Raw genomic sequence first — 14,571 nt, 5'->3', positions numbered from 1 at the left:
CTGGCTCTCTTCATTTAAGAGGGAAGAACAGATCTCATACAAGTTTTCGTGGTTTTATAGACTTGGCTACTCATTAAACTCTCCATTTCCTCAGAGGCATAATATAAAATGTAAGCAACTGTGGTAATGGACTCTCAACCTGTGTGGAGGTTTCTCGCTTAAGTAATTACTGAAAATGTAAAGATGCTTGTCATAATTACATATTTTTTTGGAGCAAACAGAGGGGCACACCACAGCAAGATGATTATACCTAGAATATATGAAGAGCTGTCTTTGATTCTTGGTAATCAACCAGATATAAGAGGACTGGACCCAAGAACCTGACCAGATGGGACTAAATCAGACGCAAACATGTCAATTATAAGAAATTCCCACATGGCTGACAAAAGAGGAATGACCTAGAGATGTGTTACTATCATCTGGCACTTGGAGGATTATAACCGGGGTTTAATTACAGAATTCTCATGGAATGAAGTCAGATCGTTTTAGGTACCTTAGGAAAGAGGTGGGTCAGCTGGCAGTCGCATCTTGGGAGCAGCTTGGAAAGTGCAGAAGTTCAGATCTTTGGTCCACATGAACAGTGTGGAGACTTCGAGCCAGCGAAGCTTGTCTCTGTAGTGTCTGATAGTTTCTTGCCATGCATCTACAATGATCAGCTCTGGAGACACAAGTTGGAGGTTTGATCAAAGGAGGAACTTTTAACAGAGCGTATGATGTCTAGAGTGCACCACATCCCAGGTTGAACGCTCTTTTAGTAGAAGTGTTCAAGAAAACTTAAATGCAGGACCAGAGAGGCCATTGAGATGTCAAGAACTGCACTAGACAGCATATTAAACAGTAAGAGCCAACGGCTGTTCATGAAGAATAGCGCTACCACTTCAATCCTGTTGGCGGCTGCGTACAAACTTAAGTGGGTAGCCAGTTCTGTTTACAAACTCCTATGAAGACTCTAGCTTTATGAGGATGCTGAATAAACTTATTTATTTATTTACTAAAGGTTTATTACATCGCTTCTCTGTGTTATTTACTCTGATAAGCACAGGATATTAAAAGATGTGTAAGATATCAAAATAGCTTCCACGGAGCTCATATTGGTGACAAAGTCTTCCTTAAGTTTAACTACATTCTTTTCACTGAAAGTAGACCCTGTTTTGTTCTTGCTGAGTACTGTCCTGGTATTTATTTTTATTGGCTTTTATTTCCTTACATCAAGCAATTAATTACGTTCCATTAACATGCTTGTCATAATTCGACTCTTAGTGAATACTCAAATTGATTTTGCTTGTCTTTCTTCCCGTTATTACTATTCCCACTCACACCCACATTCATTTATTCACTTGTTAATTTGTTGGTCAGGTAGTCATGGATGCTATTTTTTTTCTAGATGCTATTGTGGAATTCAACTGGAGAACTGTACAGTTGTGTATTTCAGTATGAGAAGATAGACAATAGGTGGTTATACAAAAATCATAATAGTGAAGGAAATAACTATGATGATTATAGGGGCTGAGAGCAAGGGAAGACTTACTGTTTGACTTTCTTTATTCTCAGTTTTATTGTCAGGTTTGGCTGCGCCATTCCCTGAGGCATCTTTATAACATCCCCTCTTGAGCCCATACAGAGCAAGTCAAAAATGGTATCAATGGACAGTACTGGGATGTACTGGGATGATGTCATCCTTATGGACGTCTAGGCCCGACCTAGCTGAAAATTGTGGCTGTATGTTAAATATTCTCTCCCTAATTGTGGAATTTAACAAAGATAAATCATCTGCCGTATCATACGAGTCAGTCATTTGTGCCTCTATGAAATCAGAGCCTTTCATTTAAAAGTAAATAATCCACGGCACGGAAGAGATGGCTCAATGGGTAAGAGCACATATGGATTTTGTAGAGAACTAGAGTTCTCGTCCCCACACCCACAACTACCTGGAGCTCTAGCTCCAAGAATATCCGATGCCCTCCTCGGGCATCTACATCCACACAGACACACATACACACACACACACAGACACACAGACACACACACAGACACACACACACACACACAGTTGAATATAATTAAAATATATCTTTAAAAGTATATGATTCACTTTGACACATTTCTAATTGCCCTCCACTTAGTGAATTGCACCCTCAAAATTTAAACCTTAGATATTTGTAACCCTGCAAGCTCTCAATTGCTGACGTTTCCCTCAAATCACAGTCAAGACTGAAGACAGATGAATAAAATTGAGGTTTTTTAAAAATCTTTTGTTCAAGTGCTTTTTTTTTTTTTTTTTTTTTAGAGATAAACTGCAAGTTTTGAGTTATGACTGTAAACTGCAGCATGAGAAAGGGAGTGTTATGGCTGTTATCTTGCTACAGACTCTCAGGCAAATTTAACTGTCAGCCAGAAAAACAGAGGAATTTAAAGCCGAGAGTTAACACAGCTCTAAGTGGATCTAATCCCTATGTGTGTTTAAAGGTTGCCTACAAGCAGAAGCACGAGGCTGAGAAAGGCTCCTCCGACTATGCCCACATGAAGGAACCACCAGAGGTCAAACATGCCATGGAGGTCAACAGGCACCAGAGTAATGTAAGCAAACTCACTCTTCAAAATTTTCTGGAAAAAAATATAACAGATTTGGGAAACATTTGGTTGAAATTAAAAGATTACAGCATGCTATTCACAAGGATTTAACATTTTTATTTGCATTATTATGGTGAATGTCATTAAATCCTTGTTGAACACCTTTACATTGTGAGACATGTCAGGCATTGTAAAATTTGATCTGAATAAGACAAGTGTGAATTCCGTGGCCAGTTTGGTTATCAGCATTTACTGAACTTCCTTGAAATTATGGGGAAGTTCATGGTCTCTACTCCAGAATGGCAGGGCCACTGGAAGAAAGCCCAGAGGCCATCAGTGGCCCAGAGGAATTACAAACTCTTGTTTTGAGGTTGCCTACTGCACTTTCTTTTGGAATACTTATCAGGTTCAAATTATTACATGTAAGACCCAATAGATATGAACTATCAAAGCAGGGTCCTAATGGCTTAGAAGCAGGCGCTGGAGGAAAGAAGCAGATTAAAGACAACACATTCCTTCATTGGTTTTCCATGCCTTTTACTATTTTCCTCTATCATCATGGCCAAGAAGCATAATCTCTCCTGAAACCTTGAACTTGAATGCAAGGCTGGGAGTTCCATAGTGGGCTGGTGTGCTCAGGTTGAGGCTGGTGTTCCACAGATCCACAGAATCCCTGTCTATCTCTGTTGCTCACCGAGACTCAAGTACTGAAGTCCCCTATCCTAGGACCTAGGTTTATCATCTTAACTCTCTTTTCCTTTAAAAGGTCTGTGATTGAGGGATTGAGGAACCAGAGCATAAAGCCTTTTTCTCCTCCATTCAATTCTGTGTACTTATGGGAGGAGAATATGTTTACTTACATTCCTCTGCCGACTTGGCTCAACCTTTACTTGCAAAGTTTGTACATATAATAGGATTTAGAAACTGTTTAAGACTATTTACTCAGATTTAAAGTGAAGATGATATTTGTATTCCACCCTGAGATAGTTTATATTCTTCCCGAGTCAAGCCTCATAGAATAATACATTTGCTGTCCTCGTAGTATGAAATTTAACGCAGGCCTTGGAAGCCATGTGGACAGGGAGAGCTAGGACACTTTCTGCTTCAGTTATAGAACATAAAGTGTTATCTCCAGGAAACTTCAGCCCAAAGAACAGATACAGAATTCTGTGATACAGAATTTTCTAGTAGAATTTAGCAGCAACGTTGCTCTTTTGCAATGGAGAATGTCACTTCACTGTTTGGACATAAGTGACTCAATATAGAATTGAAGCTGGGGGCTAGGGAGATGGCATTATGGGTAAAGGCACTTGTCAATAGGGAGAGGGCATTATGGGTAAAGGCACTTGTCAAGCTTCATGACTTGCATTAGATATCTGGCACCCACATGGTAGAAAGGAGAGAACTTGTGTCTGACCTCTATGCCTGCTATGGCATAAGTGCACACACACACACACACACACACACACACACACACCTATAATAATAAAGATAAATAAGTGAATCAGATTATCCTATAAACAGTGAAAGTCAACTTGTTACCTTTTTGTATATTCACATCAGTTTTCTAAGAGCTGTTAGCTGAGAGACTTGGCATTTGTACTCTGGAGCCTCTGTAGCTGCTTCTTCTCTGACCCTACTTCTTAGGATGCTCTCCAGTGGTCCAAAGAGAGTGATTTCTTTTTCAGTTTTTCTTTCTAAATATTTATGGATAAGCAAAAGACTCTGACAGTCCAACAAGATTTTCATCTTCAAAACACTAGAAGCTTTAAGGACTAACGGTAGTATTTGGGTGGGGGTAGGTGGCGGTAACTTCTTGCATAAACGAAAATGTTAGTGAGTGGTCAAAGGAGAGGAAAAGCCATAGCTCTCGTGATGGTATCCACTGAGCTCACACTAGAAAAGGAGTTTGACTTTAGATGATGGTGAAAATGTTTGCTTTGCCAAATGGTGTGAATGACTGTGGACAAGTTACTTATGCACAGAGCTTGCTCTCATCTCTCTCAAGCAGGGAGGCAAGCAGTGGTCCTCACCTCTAAGGGTTCACTCAAGTTTTAAAGGAGACTACAGAATTAAAGAGCTCCCCAGAGGTCTCTTTGCTTCATGAAATCGCAGGCCTATCTGGCCTTCCTCCAGCTGTGAGGGCAGGGTGATTTGAGAGTTTAAGGTGATATGACAGTTAACTAGGACCAATAAAAAGAAGTCCAATTGTTTAAAGGGTCACTATGAAATAAATATGAAAATGGTATCAGATCAGAGAGGCAAATTCAAAAAAGTCCCTAAAGCCTTCTCTTGTTCATACTGTCATCCAAAAATGATTCAACCTGGCCTATCTAAATCCTTTCATAGTTTAAGGGATTTGCCCCCAGCACATTTTCTAATATAATTAGAGAAACTAGAGGTATTTTTACCAGTGATTTCCCCCAGAAGATGGACTTGTAATGAGAACCTCAGTTCTGTTATTGCTTCTCACCAACCTTACATAGATGGGAACCACCAGTCGTTCTGCTGTAAGCCAAGTGCGTCACAAGTAGCCATTTTTAGTTTTATAGGTTGTGGTATGACTGGAATGGACAGCTTTCCTACGTTTGTATTACTAATCGATCCAATAACTTGATGTTTTTTTTCTAAGCATGACATATGCATTTTCTTAAGATTAATAAAAAAACTTATAAGCAGTTAAGTTTCTGATCCCTTCAGAAAGTGAAAAGGCTTGTAGAAAATTCAGCAAAATGATACTTGGACAATGATTATGGTTTTTTGAGGTTTCCCATAGGACTTATAATAACAATGTTTCAGGATTTAGCATCAAAAGCATTTGGTTCATCTCTCAGAAAGAGTCATTAGAATGACTTCTCTCACTGCAGAAAGTTGTGGTTTGATGAGACTGAACTGTGAACAAGAAAGTGTTTATCAACTCTGATAGCGACATTTTTAATGGTTATAGAAGGTTTCTTTTAGAGCATTACGCTTTGACCTTCCTTTTAGTCCTCTGTAGCCAGTATTCCTCCTTTCTCCTCCACCAAACTAAGAAGTCTTCTTTCTTGTCTGGTTTTGCCTCACCAAGAACTGTTTGGTTCCTCGATAGATTGTCAGAGTGACTGGTTCTAGTCTGTTTGGATTTTTTGCCTTTGGGCCTGCCTGTTTGCACAATGCTTGGCATCGTCTGTGGAGCCTTTCCTTCCTTTCTGAGTGCATTACTTTCCCTCCAAGGACTGTCTGTGGAGACTTTACTTTTGATCAGTTTATGAATTCCCCAACCAAGGAGGGTCACATGACCATTCTACAATCCTGAGGAGCTTGATGAGAACCCCCTGCATCTGTGTCTGCCTGTCTTTGGAGAGCAAAGCATCCAATTTCTTTTCTCCTTTCTAAATCCTGTGAACTTTCCATCTATCAGCTCATTCTAACCCATACCTAGAAAAGGAAGGGGATTCTGGGGGATGTGGTTCCATCCCTAGAAGGAAGTGTTGATACAGCCCAGTTAAGTCTAGACAAATTTTTAACAGGGATGGGATGAGAATTTAAAGAATTCATGCACATAAACTATTTAGCACAACATGTGACACACTGAACACATTGCATAAATGAAGAAACCTATGAAGGACATGTCCTGTGTGCAACAAAAACAGACATACTGAAAGGAGAGAATACATGGGGGCTGAGAAACCACAGATTACATAAGCATGAGGCCAGGGCAGCTGAATGTGATGAGACAGGGCCCAATCCATAGCCAGACAGTTGGTGAATCCACTGCTTTACTGGAGGTCATAAAGGACAGATTTGACTCTGCAGGAAACTGTGAATGGATGTTGCAAGAGTTAGGTAGGGATGGGAATCCATCTCCCTGTACCTCAAATAAAAATGGAGAGTTTATTGGTTTATATACAGTCTCACATTGGTATCCATGGGGGAGTGGACTTAGGAATTTTGTACATATAGAAACCCATGGATTCTCATATGTTATATGTATGAGCATATATTATTATATGATCATATACATTATATATTATACAGGCATATATATTATATACACTCATATATTATTAAGTTTATATTAAACATATATTATTAGGTATTATTAACTATTATCTGATCATGTGCTTTGCATATCTGGTCCATATTTTAAGCCACCTTTAGATTATTTAGGGTACCTAATGCAGTGTTTAAGTGTTAGGTTAATGGTGGTTAGGTTAATGGTGATATCAGGGGATATCAACACAGTTTGTGTTTTGCAAATGTTCTTAATCTACAGCTGAATCCAAGGTACAAAATACATGGTTGTAATTATAGTTGGAGGCCCAGCTATTAATAGAAAGCTCAAGCTTCCTTCAGGCATGCTGGATACAAATCCCATCATGTTCTCACAAGAAGCTCTCTTTGGCCCCATAGTTTGGCTCTGTTCAGTTCTGTCCAGTGTCAATTCTGACTGATGGTGTTTGTGAGGAATCAAAATCAACTGTCGTCTCCACCTGAAGCTATGTTTATAACAGCAGATCTTAGAGGGAAGAAAGGTGGCATTTTATCCCTATTCTTCAGGGCCTTTGGTTGCCTCTAGTCCTGGTTAGGCCCTAATCATGATTTCTAAATGGGCTTCCTACTTGACTGGCTAGTCTGGATATAGGAAGGTTCTACTGTATTACTGAAGACAACTTATTAGTGAATAGGAAGCAGTTCCCAAATGACAAATACCAGGTGGCTGGGGCCAAGATGCAATCAGGAAAGCACTTGTCTCCCAGTGATGAAGACCAGTATTTGGATACTCAGAACTCATATATAAAGCCAGCATAACAACGCACATCTGTAATCCTAGCAGTAGCAAGGTGGGAGATAGAAACAGACAGATCCTTAGAGGCTCACCAGGCCAGGTAGTCTGGCCCATGTGGTAAAGTTTCATGCCAATGAGAAAAACTGTCTAGAATAAAAGGGAGAACTAGCACCTGAGGTGCTTTGACCTCCGTATCCACTTACACCTACACACACACACACACACACACACATACACACACACACACACACGTAATACATGCAGGAGGTCATGCTGCCATCCTATATAGGGTCAGTTGTCCTAACAGAGGGTGTGAGGGAGAGCTTGCTACCTGAGAGTGTCGTGGATGGCAAGCCTCCCTTTCTTGTGACATTTTCCCATCAGTGCTGCCCCAGAAGATGGTGAGCCGGATCCTGTGCTTTTTCCCTGTGTGGCTCTGTGGTGTCCTCATGTTTGAATGTGCAGCTCATGTCAATCTTAATATTTGTTTTGAGTCACATATGCTGGCCTCTAATTTGCAATTTACATGGATGATGGGGCCCTATTCAGAATCCCGCTCCTGCCGCCTTTGTGCTGTTCACCTCACACCACGCAGTCATTAGGCGGAACAGCATATAATTAGGTAACCCATGTAAAGCTGAGGTTTCTGAAAGGTTGCAGTTCTTTTCAAAAAGTGTGGGTTTCCATCTTTCCCCCCATTCTTCTCTAGACAAAAAGCCATTTCCCCCCTGGTGGCTCTCACATGGATGTACTAACTTAGAGGCAGTTAGTCTTGGAGGTGGAAAATAATTTGGTTTGTTTTCACCTGAGGACTGGGTTTTGTTTACGCAGCTTGTGTTTAACCCAGTGTAGACAGGAGCTGAGTTGCTGTCATTTGTAGATGAGTGCATTGCTCTTTGTAGCCAATGAAATCAGCCTGTTTAAAGAGTCCTGATCGTTTAAAATCTACCTCACAAAATGGCTCCGTTTTCAGTTAATTTTAATATTTCTTTTACTACCTGTATGTGCAAAACCTACCTAGAATTACTGGTGAAGGCAAAGCTTATGAAAATCTAAGCGCCAAAGAAAACAGATGTTCTCGATGAAATTGTACTAGTTGTATTGAAGCTGTCTTCATTTGTCAGGCAGGTTCATGACAGTAAATGTAGTTTTTAAAAATAGTCATGGTGTGAAGGCTATTGCAAGCTCATGAACGATTAAGCGGAAGCATCGCATTTCACTGAAATGAAGCCACGCAGTGCACTGGAAACCCACTGAAGTATTAATGTCCGAGCGTGTTTACTCGTGCTTATTGCCATTGAAGTGGGAAGAGCAGTGGGGACTTTTTTAAACTCAGAAAAGTGAAAGGAAAAAACCAAGTAGGTCCATGCTACCAATCCTGGGTCATAGTGATCAGTTAGGGGTTCATTAGAATCAGATTCTTAGGGCCCACTTACCAAGATTCTGCAACAGAAGACTAAGTGCAGCCCAGAGATGTAAAATTTTAATGAATAGGCCACATGGTGCCATTGCTGAAATTTTGCTGGCAACATTAGGAATATGTCCTGTTCTTTGTGCAGGTGTCCCGTGGTTCCTATGTCTGTATTCTAGCACTATGTATATTCAGAGGGATATGAGTCTTTAATATAGTTTTCCTTTGGTAGAATTAAACCATTAATAATGACTTAATCTATTAGGAGATAAGTATCCCCTAGGCTCGGACATCTGAGGCATTCTGTTGGGAAGGACAAGGAAGGAGTAGCTGCCAGGGTAGAGAATAGGGTTACCTAGCTTCACCATCTGTCATCCCCAGGGGAGCAATAATATCCTGTTGTGTGTCGGGAACTGTTGTTCTGCATTCCCTGGATGGATGGATGGATGGATGGATGGATGGATGGATGGATGGATATTGGCTGAGTATAAGCACACACAGTTAAGCACAAAAATTACTCAGAGTGCTATACAGAAAAATCCTTTTAGATTGATTCCTCCCCATTTTGTTCTTCTATTCACTAGTATATATCTATTTTAGACACATTGATGGACATGGGATGATATAAAGAGAGTTAATATATCAGAGGAAATGAATGATCTGCACAAAAGACATGAAGAAAGTAACTTAAGTTCAGTGTGTTCTCAAAGCGAGCATGGCAAGGGTAAATGATTGTATAGAAGTGAGGTAGCTAAATGAAATGACCAAGATATAGTTTTTTTTTCCAATTGAAACTGTCTCTTTCATCAGATTTCTTACAGAAAAGATGTGCAAGGCACCCACATGTATACCGCAGAGCTGGACAGACCGGATATCAAGAAGGCAACTCAGATCTCCAAGATCATAAGCAATGTAATCTCTCTCTCTTAATCTTGTGCAAATCTGATTTCTCTTTATTTTGGAGGGAGATGGAGCACAGCATTGTTAGTTGGAAGGCTAATTTAATTGACATAATCAATTCATTTGAATTAATGACATCTCAATTTTGTCCTGAGTTACCCATTTGAATATGCAAATGATTGGGGATGTGCATGAATTGCCCATGTTCAGCCCAACTGTATCTATTATTAGCGTATTTTTAGAGGAAAACACACTATTGGGTATATGATCGCACTCAGATGTCTCAGCTTGGAAGCCAGACTTGTCAGTCTTCTGATCCTGATTAATGTCTCAGCTTACTCCCATCCAGGGAGCTCCGCTTGGCCTCTTCCCATCTGTTGCTGGTGATTTGCCGATTCCTTTCCACCAGCACTTACTTCTGCACACGGCCTGCATGCCATGGCTGTGACTTGTCTTCTCTAGGATACTTTCCCAGGTTAATGCCATTTTGCTTGAGTACCCCAAACAACCTAGTCAAAGTTAACTATTGGAAAAACATAAGTCCATGCCCCTTTAAAATCAATAAGGAAACTAATTCAACTGCTTGGTAACCAAGTGCCCGTTTTCATGGACAAAATGATAAATGTTATCTGTGTAAAGAATGTAGACTCTTAACTTTACAGAAAAAGCTCTTAGAATCTTTAGAGATAAATATAAAGATGATGATGACTGGCTACTTAGGTTAAAATAAATAATTTTTTTTTTTACTAAAAATAAATTTCTGCTTTAGCAGTCACTATTTTAGTATTTGGTATGTAAAGTATTTTTAATGACCTAAGGGACTATTATATTGTATTTTGATTAATGCTAATTTAATGTAAAGTAGAAATATTAAAATTTTCTCATTATTCACTTTAGGCAGAATACAAGAAAGGGCAAGGCGCAGTGAATAAAGAACCTTCTGTAATTGGAAGACCAGATTTTGAACAAGCCATGGAAGCTTCTAAACTTTCTAGTCAGGTAAGTCTTGAGCATGAAAATCCTTCAATGGCTTTATTCATAGGTTTTATTTCAAGGAGCATAGAAAATATTTCAACTTAGATAATATCTTTAATTGCAAGAATAAACCGAGGTAATGTTTCTGAAGCTACTTCAGCTAGTGTTCCAATAATTGCAAATTTCAGCAGAGAAAAAAAGTCCGATTCTTAGATCAAAGTGCAGACTTCTTTCCAGGCTCACAGCTGAACCTGTTTCAGTGAGTTTGGCCATGTTGTATTTCCAGAGATCAGCAATAGCCAATACTAAAGGTCATATTTTTATACATGTATACACAAAATTAAAAAAAAACATACAATTTGAACTTAGTAATAAAAAATATTTTCTCAATTTAAAAACATTTTTTTCTTAATTAGACAATATAACAGGAAAGATAAAGTGCAGAAAACCTTGAAGTCTGATTTCAGGATATAAGACCTAAAGAATCTACAAACCTGGAAGGCAAAAATGGCTTGAGAGTTTAGCAGGTTAAAATTTCAATTATCCAGAATTATCATATAAATGCCATCCAATTTCAGTGAGATTCCGAAAGATTTTTTTTTAAGAATTTGACTGAAATAATTTCAAAGTTTCTGTGGACAGGAGTTGCCTGAAGAGCTTTTAACAGTGTGAGTCTGCAGGTCAGTGACAGGGTAACACTAGAAAACCATTTGAATAAGTCAGTTTATATTGACAGGTAAAATACTCAATAGGCTAGAATAGGCATTCCTGAAATAGATTCTAGTAAGTCTAAGAATTTAACATATGGCAAAAGTATTGATTCAAGTCAGTGGAGGAAAGATAAGCCAGTTAGTAAATTGCTACCTATTGTGATAAAAGAAGACTATTTCAGTATCTTTAACCCTATACAAAAGTGAATCTCAGGTAGATTAATAATATGAATGCAAGCCAAGTGTGATGTTATTTTCCTGAGGCTGATCCAGAAGGTTTGGGGTCAGCTTGTACTGTAGAAGGAGACCTCATTCTTTAAGCAAAACCAAACTCAAACCAAATAAACCAATGCCATCCAGAAACCCAACAGACATGAGCAAAATAATGAAAATATTAAAAAGAAAATTCAGTAGTCGCTATATGGCACACAAGGGTTTGTATTTTAACAAGACCAGAGGTCCAGAGGTTCTCACGGATAGTAAAACATGATGGTTATACAAACATTAAAATCACTGCTGCATTTTGTGACTCATGCTTTCATTTCAACACTGGAGAGGCTGAGGCAGGAGGAGTGTGAATTGAAGACCAGCCTAGGCTACATACTGAGACCCTGTCTCAAAAACCCCAGGTAAGTCAGTAAATAAACATGAGAGTTTAATCAGGGATAAAGGTGTTAGAGTCAACAATGATGTCAACAATCTGATGTTTTAAAAATATATTTATAGTTTTTAATTTTGGAAAATAATCTATTTCAAAATAGATAAAAGTCTAAAATATAACTGAAGAATATAAGATAAATCCTAAGTCTGGAAAGACATACTGGGACATGTGGTTTGAGATTCTTGGTATTCAATATCACCATGATGCCATTTCTTCCAAATTTAATTTTAAAGGCTCTATGTAATTCCATTACAAATCCAAAGTCTTTTTGTTCAAAAATAAGGATCAAATTAAATAACCAAATAAATCAAACAATTTTGCAATTTGTTCAGAGAAAAAAAATGAAAATACCTTTTTGGATAGTAAAAAGAGGAGCAGTTATTTCAAACTATTTGGAAAATATGATACATATATATATATATTATATATGATAATAAATATTTTTGTCATGAGATCTTTTTTTAAAAAGTTATTTTTACTGAGTATGTATATATGGGTGCCCAAGTGTGCACCTGTGTATAAAGAAGCCCATGAAGGTCACAAGATGATAGTAGATGACATGTGACAGGAGTCATAGGTGGTTATGATCTACCATGTAGGTATGAGGAGTCAAGCCTCGGTCCCCTGCAAGAGCAAGAAGCACCCTTCACTGCTGAGATTGCTCCCTAGCACCTCCTATATTCTTTAATGTGGAAACAAAAATGTCTAACATCAAAGCATAAAAATATAAATGAGGTGAGTATGATTCTACAGAGAGGAAATATAAATGGCCAATAATCATGTGAGAAGATGCCCAAATTTATTAGTAGAAAGAAATGCCAACAGAATTTAAGGGAAATGTCACTCGTACCCATAAGCATTCTGTTTCTTGCTTGTGAGGGGGAGAAGGACATGCCGTTAGAAAGGTTTTGTGTAGGCGGTAGTTTTGAGTTGGGCTTGGTTTAGCGCGAGAGAAGTCTGCTCAAGAAGAAAGCCCCAAATAAAGGCAGGAAGGTGACTGAGGACACGAGTGGTGCCTCTGAGCCAAGGGGTATCAGTTATGGCCATAAAAAGGAATTTAGGGGGATTTTTAATAAGCAAAGGGTCAGTGTTGTATTAATTTTGACTATATGGCATTATTTAGAAAGCAGAATGAAAATAATGTGTTCCTTTTATATAATAAATTAATCATTAATCATGATGTTGTATTTCTTATATTAATATACTTTTGCAAGTTGGCACCAATCCAGACATACCTGGAAAGAGAGACTCTCAACTGAGGACATGCCTCTATCTGATTGGCCAGTAAGCATGTCTGTGGGGGCGTCTTCCTGATTGCTGCTTGATGTAGGAGGACCCAGTCCTCTGTGGGTGGCACTGCCCCTGGGCAGGTGGCTCTGGGCTGTATAGGAAAGGCAGTGGAGCAAGCCAGAAGCATAGCATCTCTTCATCGTTCATCATCTATCTATCTACCTCAGTTCATGCCCTCACTTCCCTCAGTGATGGGCATTCGGGAGCCGTTAGATATAATAAACCCTTTCCTCCCGAAGTTACTTTTGATCTTGGTGTTTTCAACAGCAACCATTCAATATGCTATCTTAATGATTTGAAGTTTAATGGCATTGAATGAAGTCATAATGTACTACCACCATCACCATCCACCCAACTCTTCGTCCTGTAAGCTAAACTCTGCAGCTCTTGACCAATGACTCCCAACCCAACTGCTACAGGAATGATGTGCTCTATCATCCAAGTGGTAAAAAGAGAGAGTGTTCCCATATGTAACTACAGGGTATGTGTGTTTCTTTAAAAAGAACAAATTATCACCATTTCAGCTGTGGGCACTCAATTAAACTTCTCCTTACAGGTGAGAAATAAGTCATCACAGAAAAATTTTGATGTGGGATGGCTTATGTAGACATTATTCTTGGCAGATTAAGATGTCAGCACTGCAGGAAAGGTTGGCCTCTGTCAGAGATGAAAGTTCCATGGGCCAGCAGGGAGTGGTTGCAAGACTCACACGGGAAATGATCTACCCGTCAGACATCTCCCGAGCTGTAGTGGAAGAGGGAAGGGATGTGTAGGGGAGATGCAGGAATGCAACTGCGACTTGTGCTAATTGTTTTATGGTTTGCCAGGCACTTTCACTTAGAAAACGACTCTGTGTCTTGGAAGGCGTCTAAGGCGTACAGGACTGAGAATATGCTTGGAAAATACTCTCAGGAGAGACCTAAAATAGCTGTTGAAGCCCTGGGCATCCTTAATAATGCCTGTTAAGAAGGCAAGAGAGCTTAGACTTGCTTTGGGTTTGGAGTGTACCTGGGTGGGTGCCACGGAGCACAAGTAGAGGTTAGAGAATAAATTCCATAATGTGGATCCTAGGGATTAAACTCCATTATATCTTGGCAGCCAACACCCTTACTCTACTGAGCCATTTCACCAGTTCCCTCCCTGACTTGTTATGCTCCCATTCTTTGCAGTGCATGGCAATTTCCCATCAGCCGCAGAGCAGATTGTACAGAAGCAGTGTGGTCCCTTTCAGTGCCTAGAAAACTTGACTGTGGAGCGAGACTCTTGGGATACGCTACTGGTGCTG

At 39.4% G+C, this 14,571-nt stretch overlaps 1 protein-coding gene across 3 annotated transcripts in view; it reads left to right on the top strand.

Moving 5' to 3' along the window:
• Nebl (nebulette) overlaps nt 1-14,571 on the top strand; it is a 356,298-nt gene that overhangs the window by 258,451 nt on the left and 83,276 nt on the right. The window contains exons 9-11 of one of the 3 annotated variants that reach the window (XM_076939538.1): nt 2,467-2,577; nt 9,561-9,662; nt 10,548-10,649. The exons of the other annotated variants lie outside the window; for them this stretch is intronic. Coding sequence (XP_076795653.1) covers nt 2,467-2,577; nt 9,561-9,662; nt 10,548-10,649 — 315 coding nt within the window. The remainder of the gene's footprint in view (nt 1-2,466; nt 2,578-9,560; nt 9,663-10,547; nt 10,650-14,571) is intronic. 3 annotated transcript variants of the gene reach the window in all.

The sequence above is a fragment of the Arvicanthis niloticus genome, chromosome 8 (genome assembly GCF_011762505.2).
Source record: "Arvicanthis niloticus isolate mArvNil1 chromosome 8, mArvNil1.pat.X, whole genome shotgun sequence".
In the NCBI taxonomy this organism is placed as follows: domain Eukaryota; kingdom Metazoa; phylum Chordata; class Mammalia; order Rodentia; family Muridae; genus Arvicanthis; species Arvicanthis niloticus.
The sequence above is the reverse complement of the archived record's forward strand: the minus strand, read 5'-3'. Positions and strand labels throughout refer to the sequence as shown.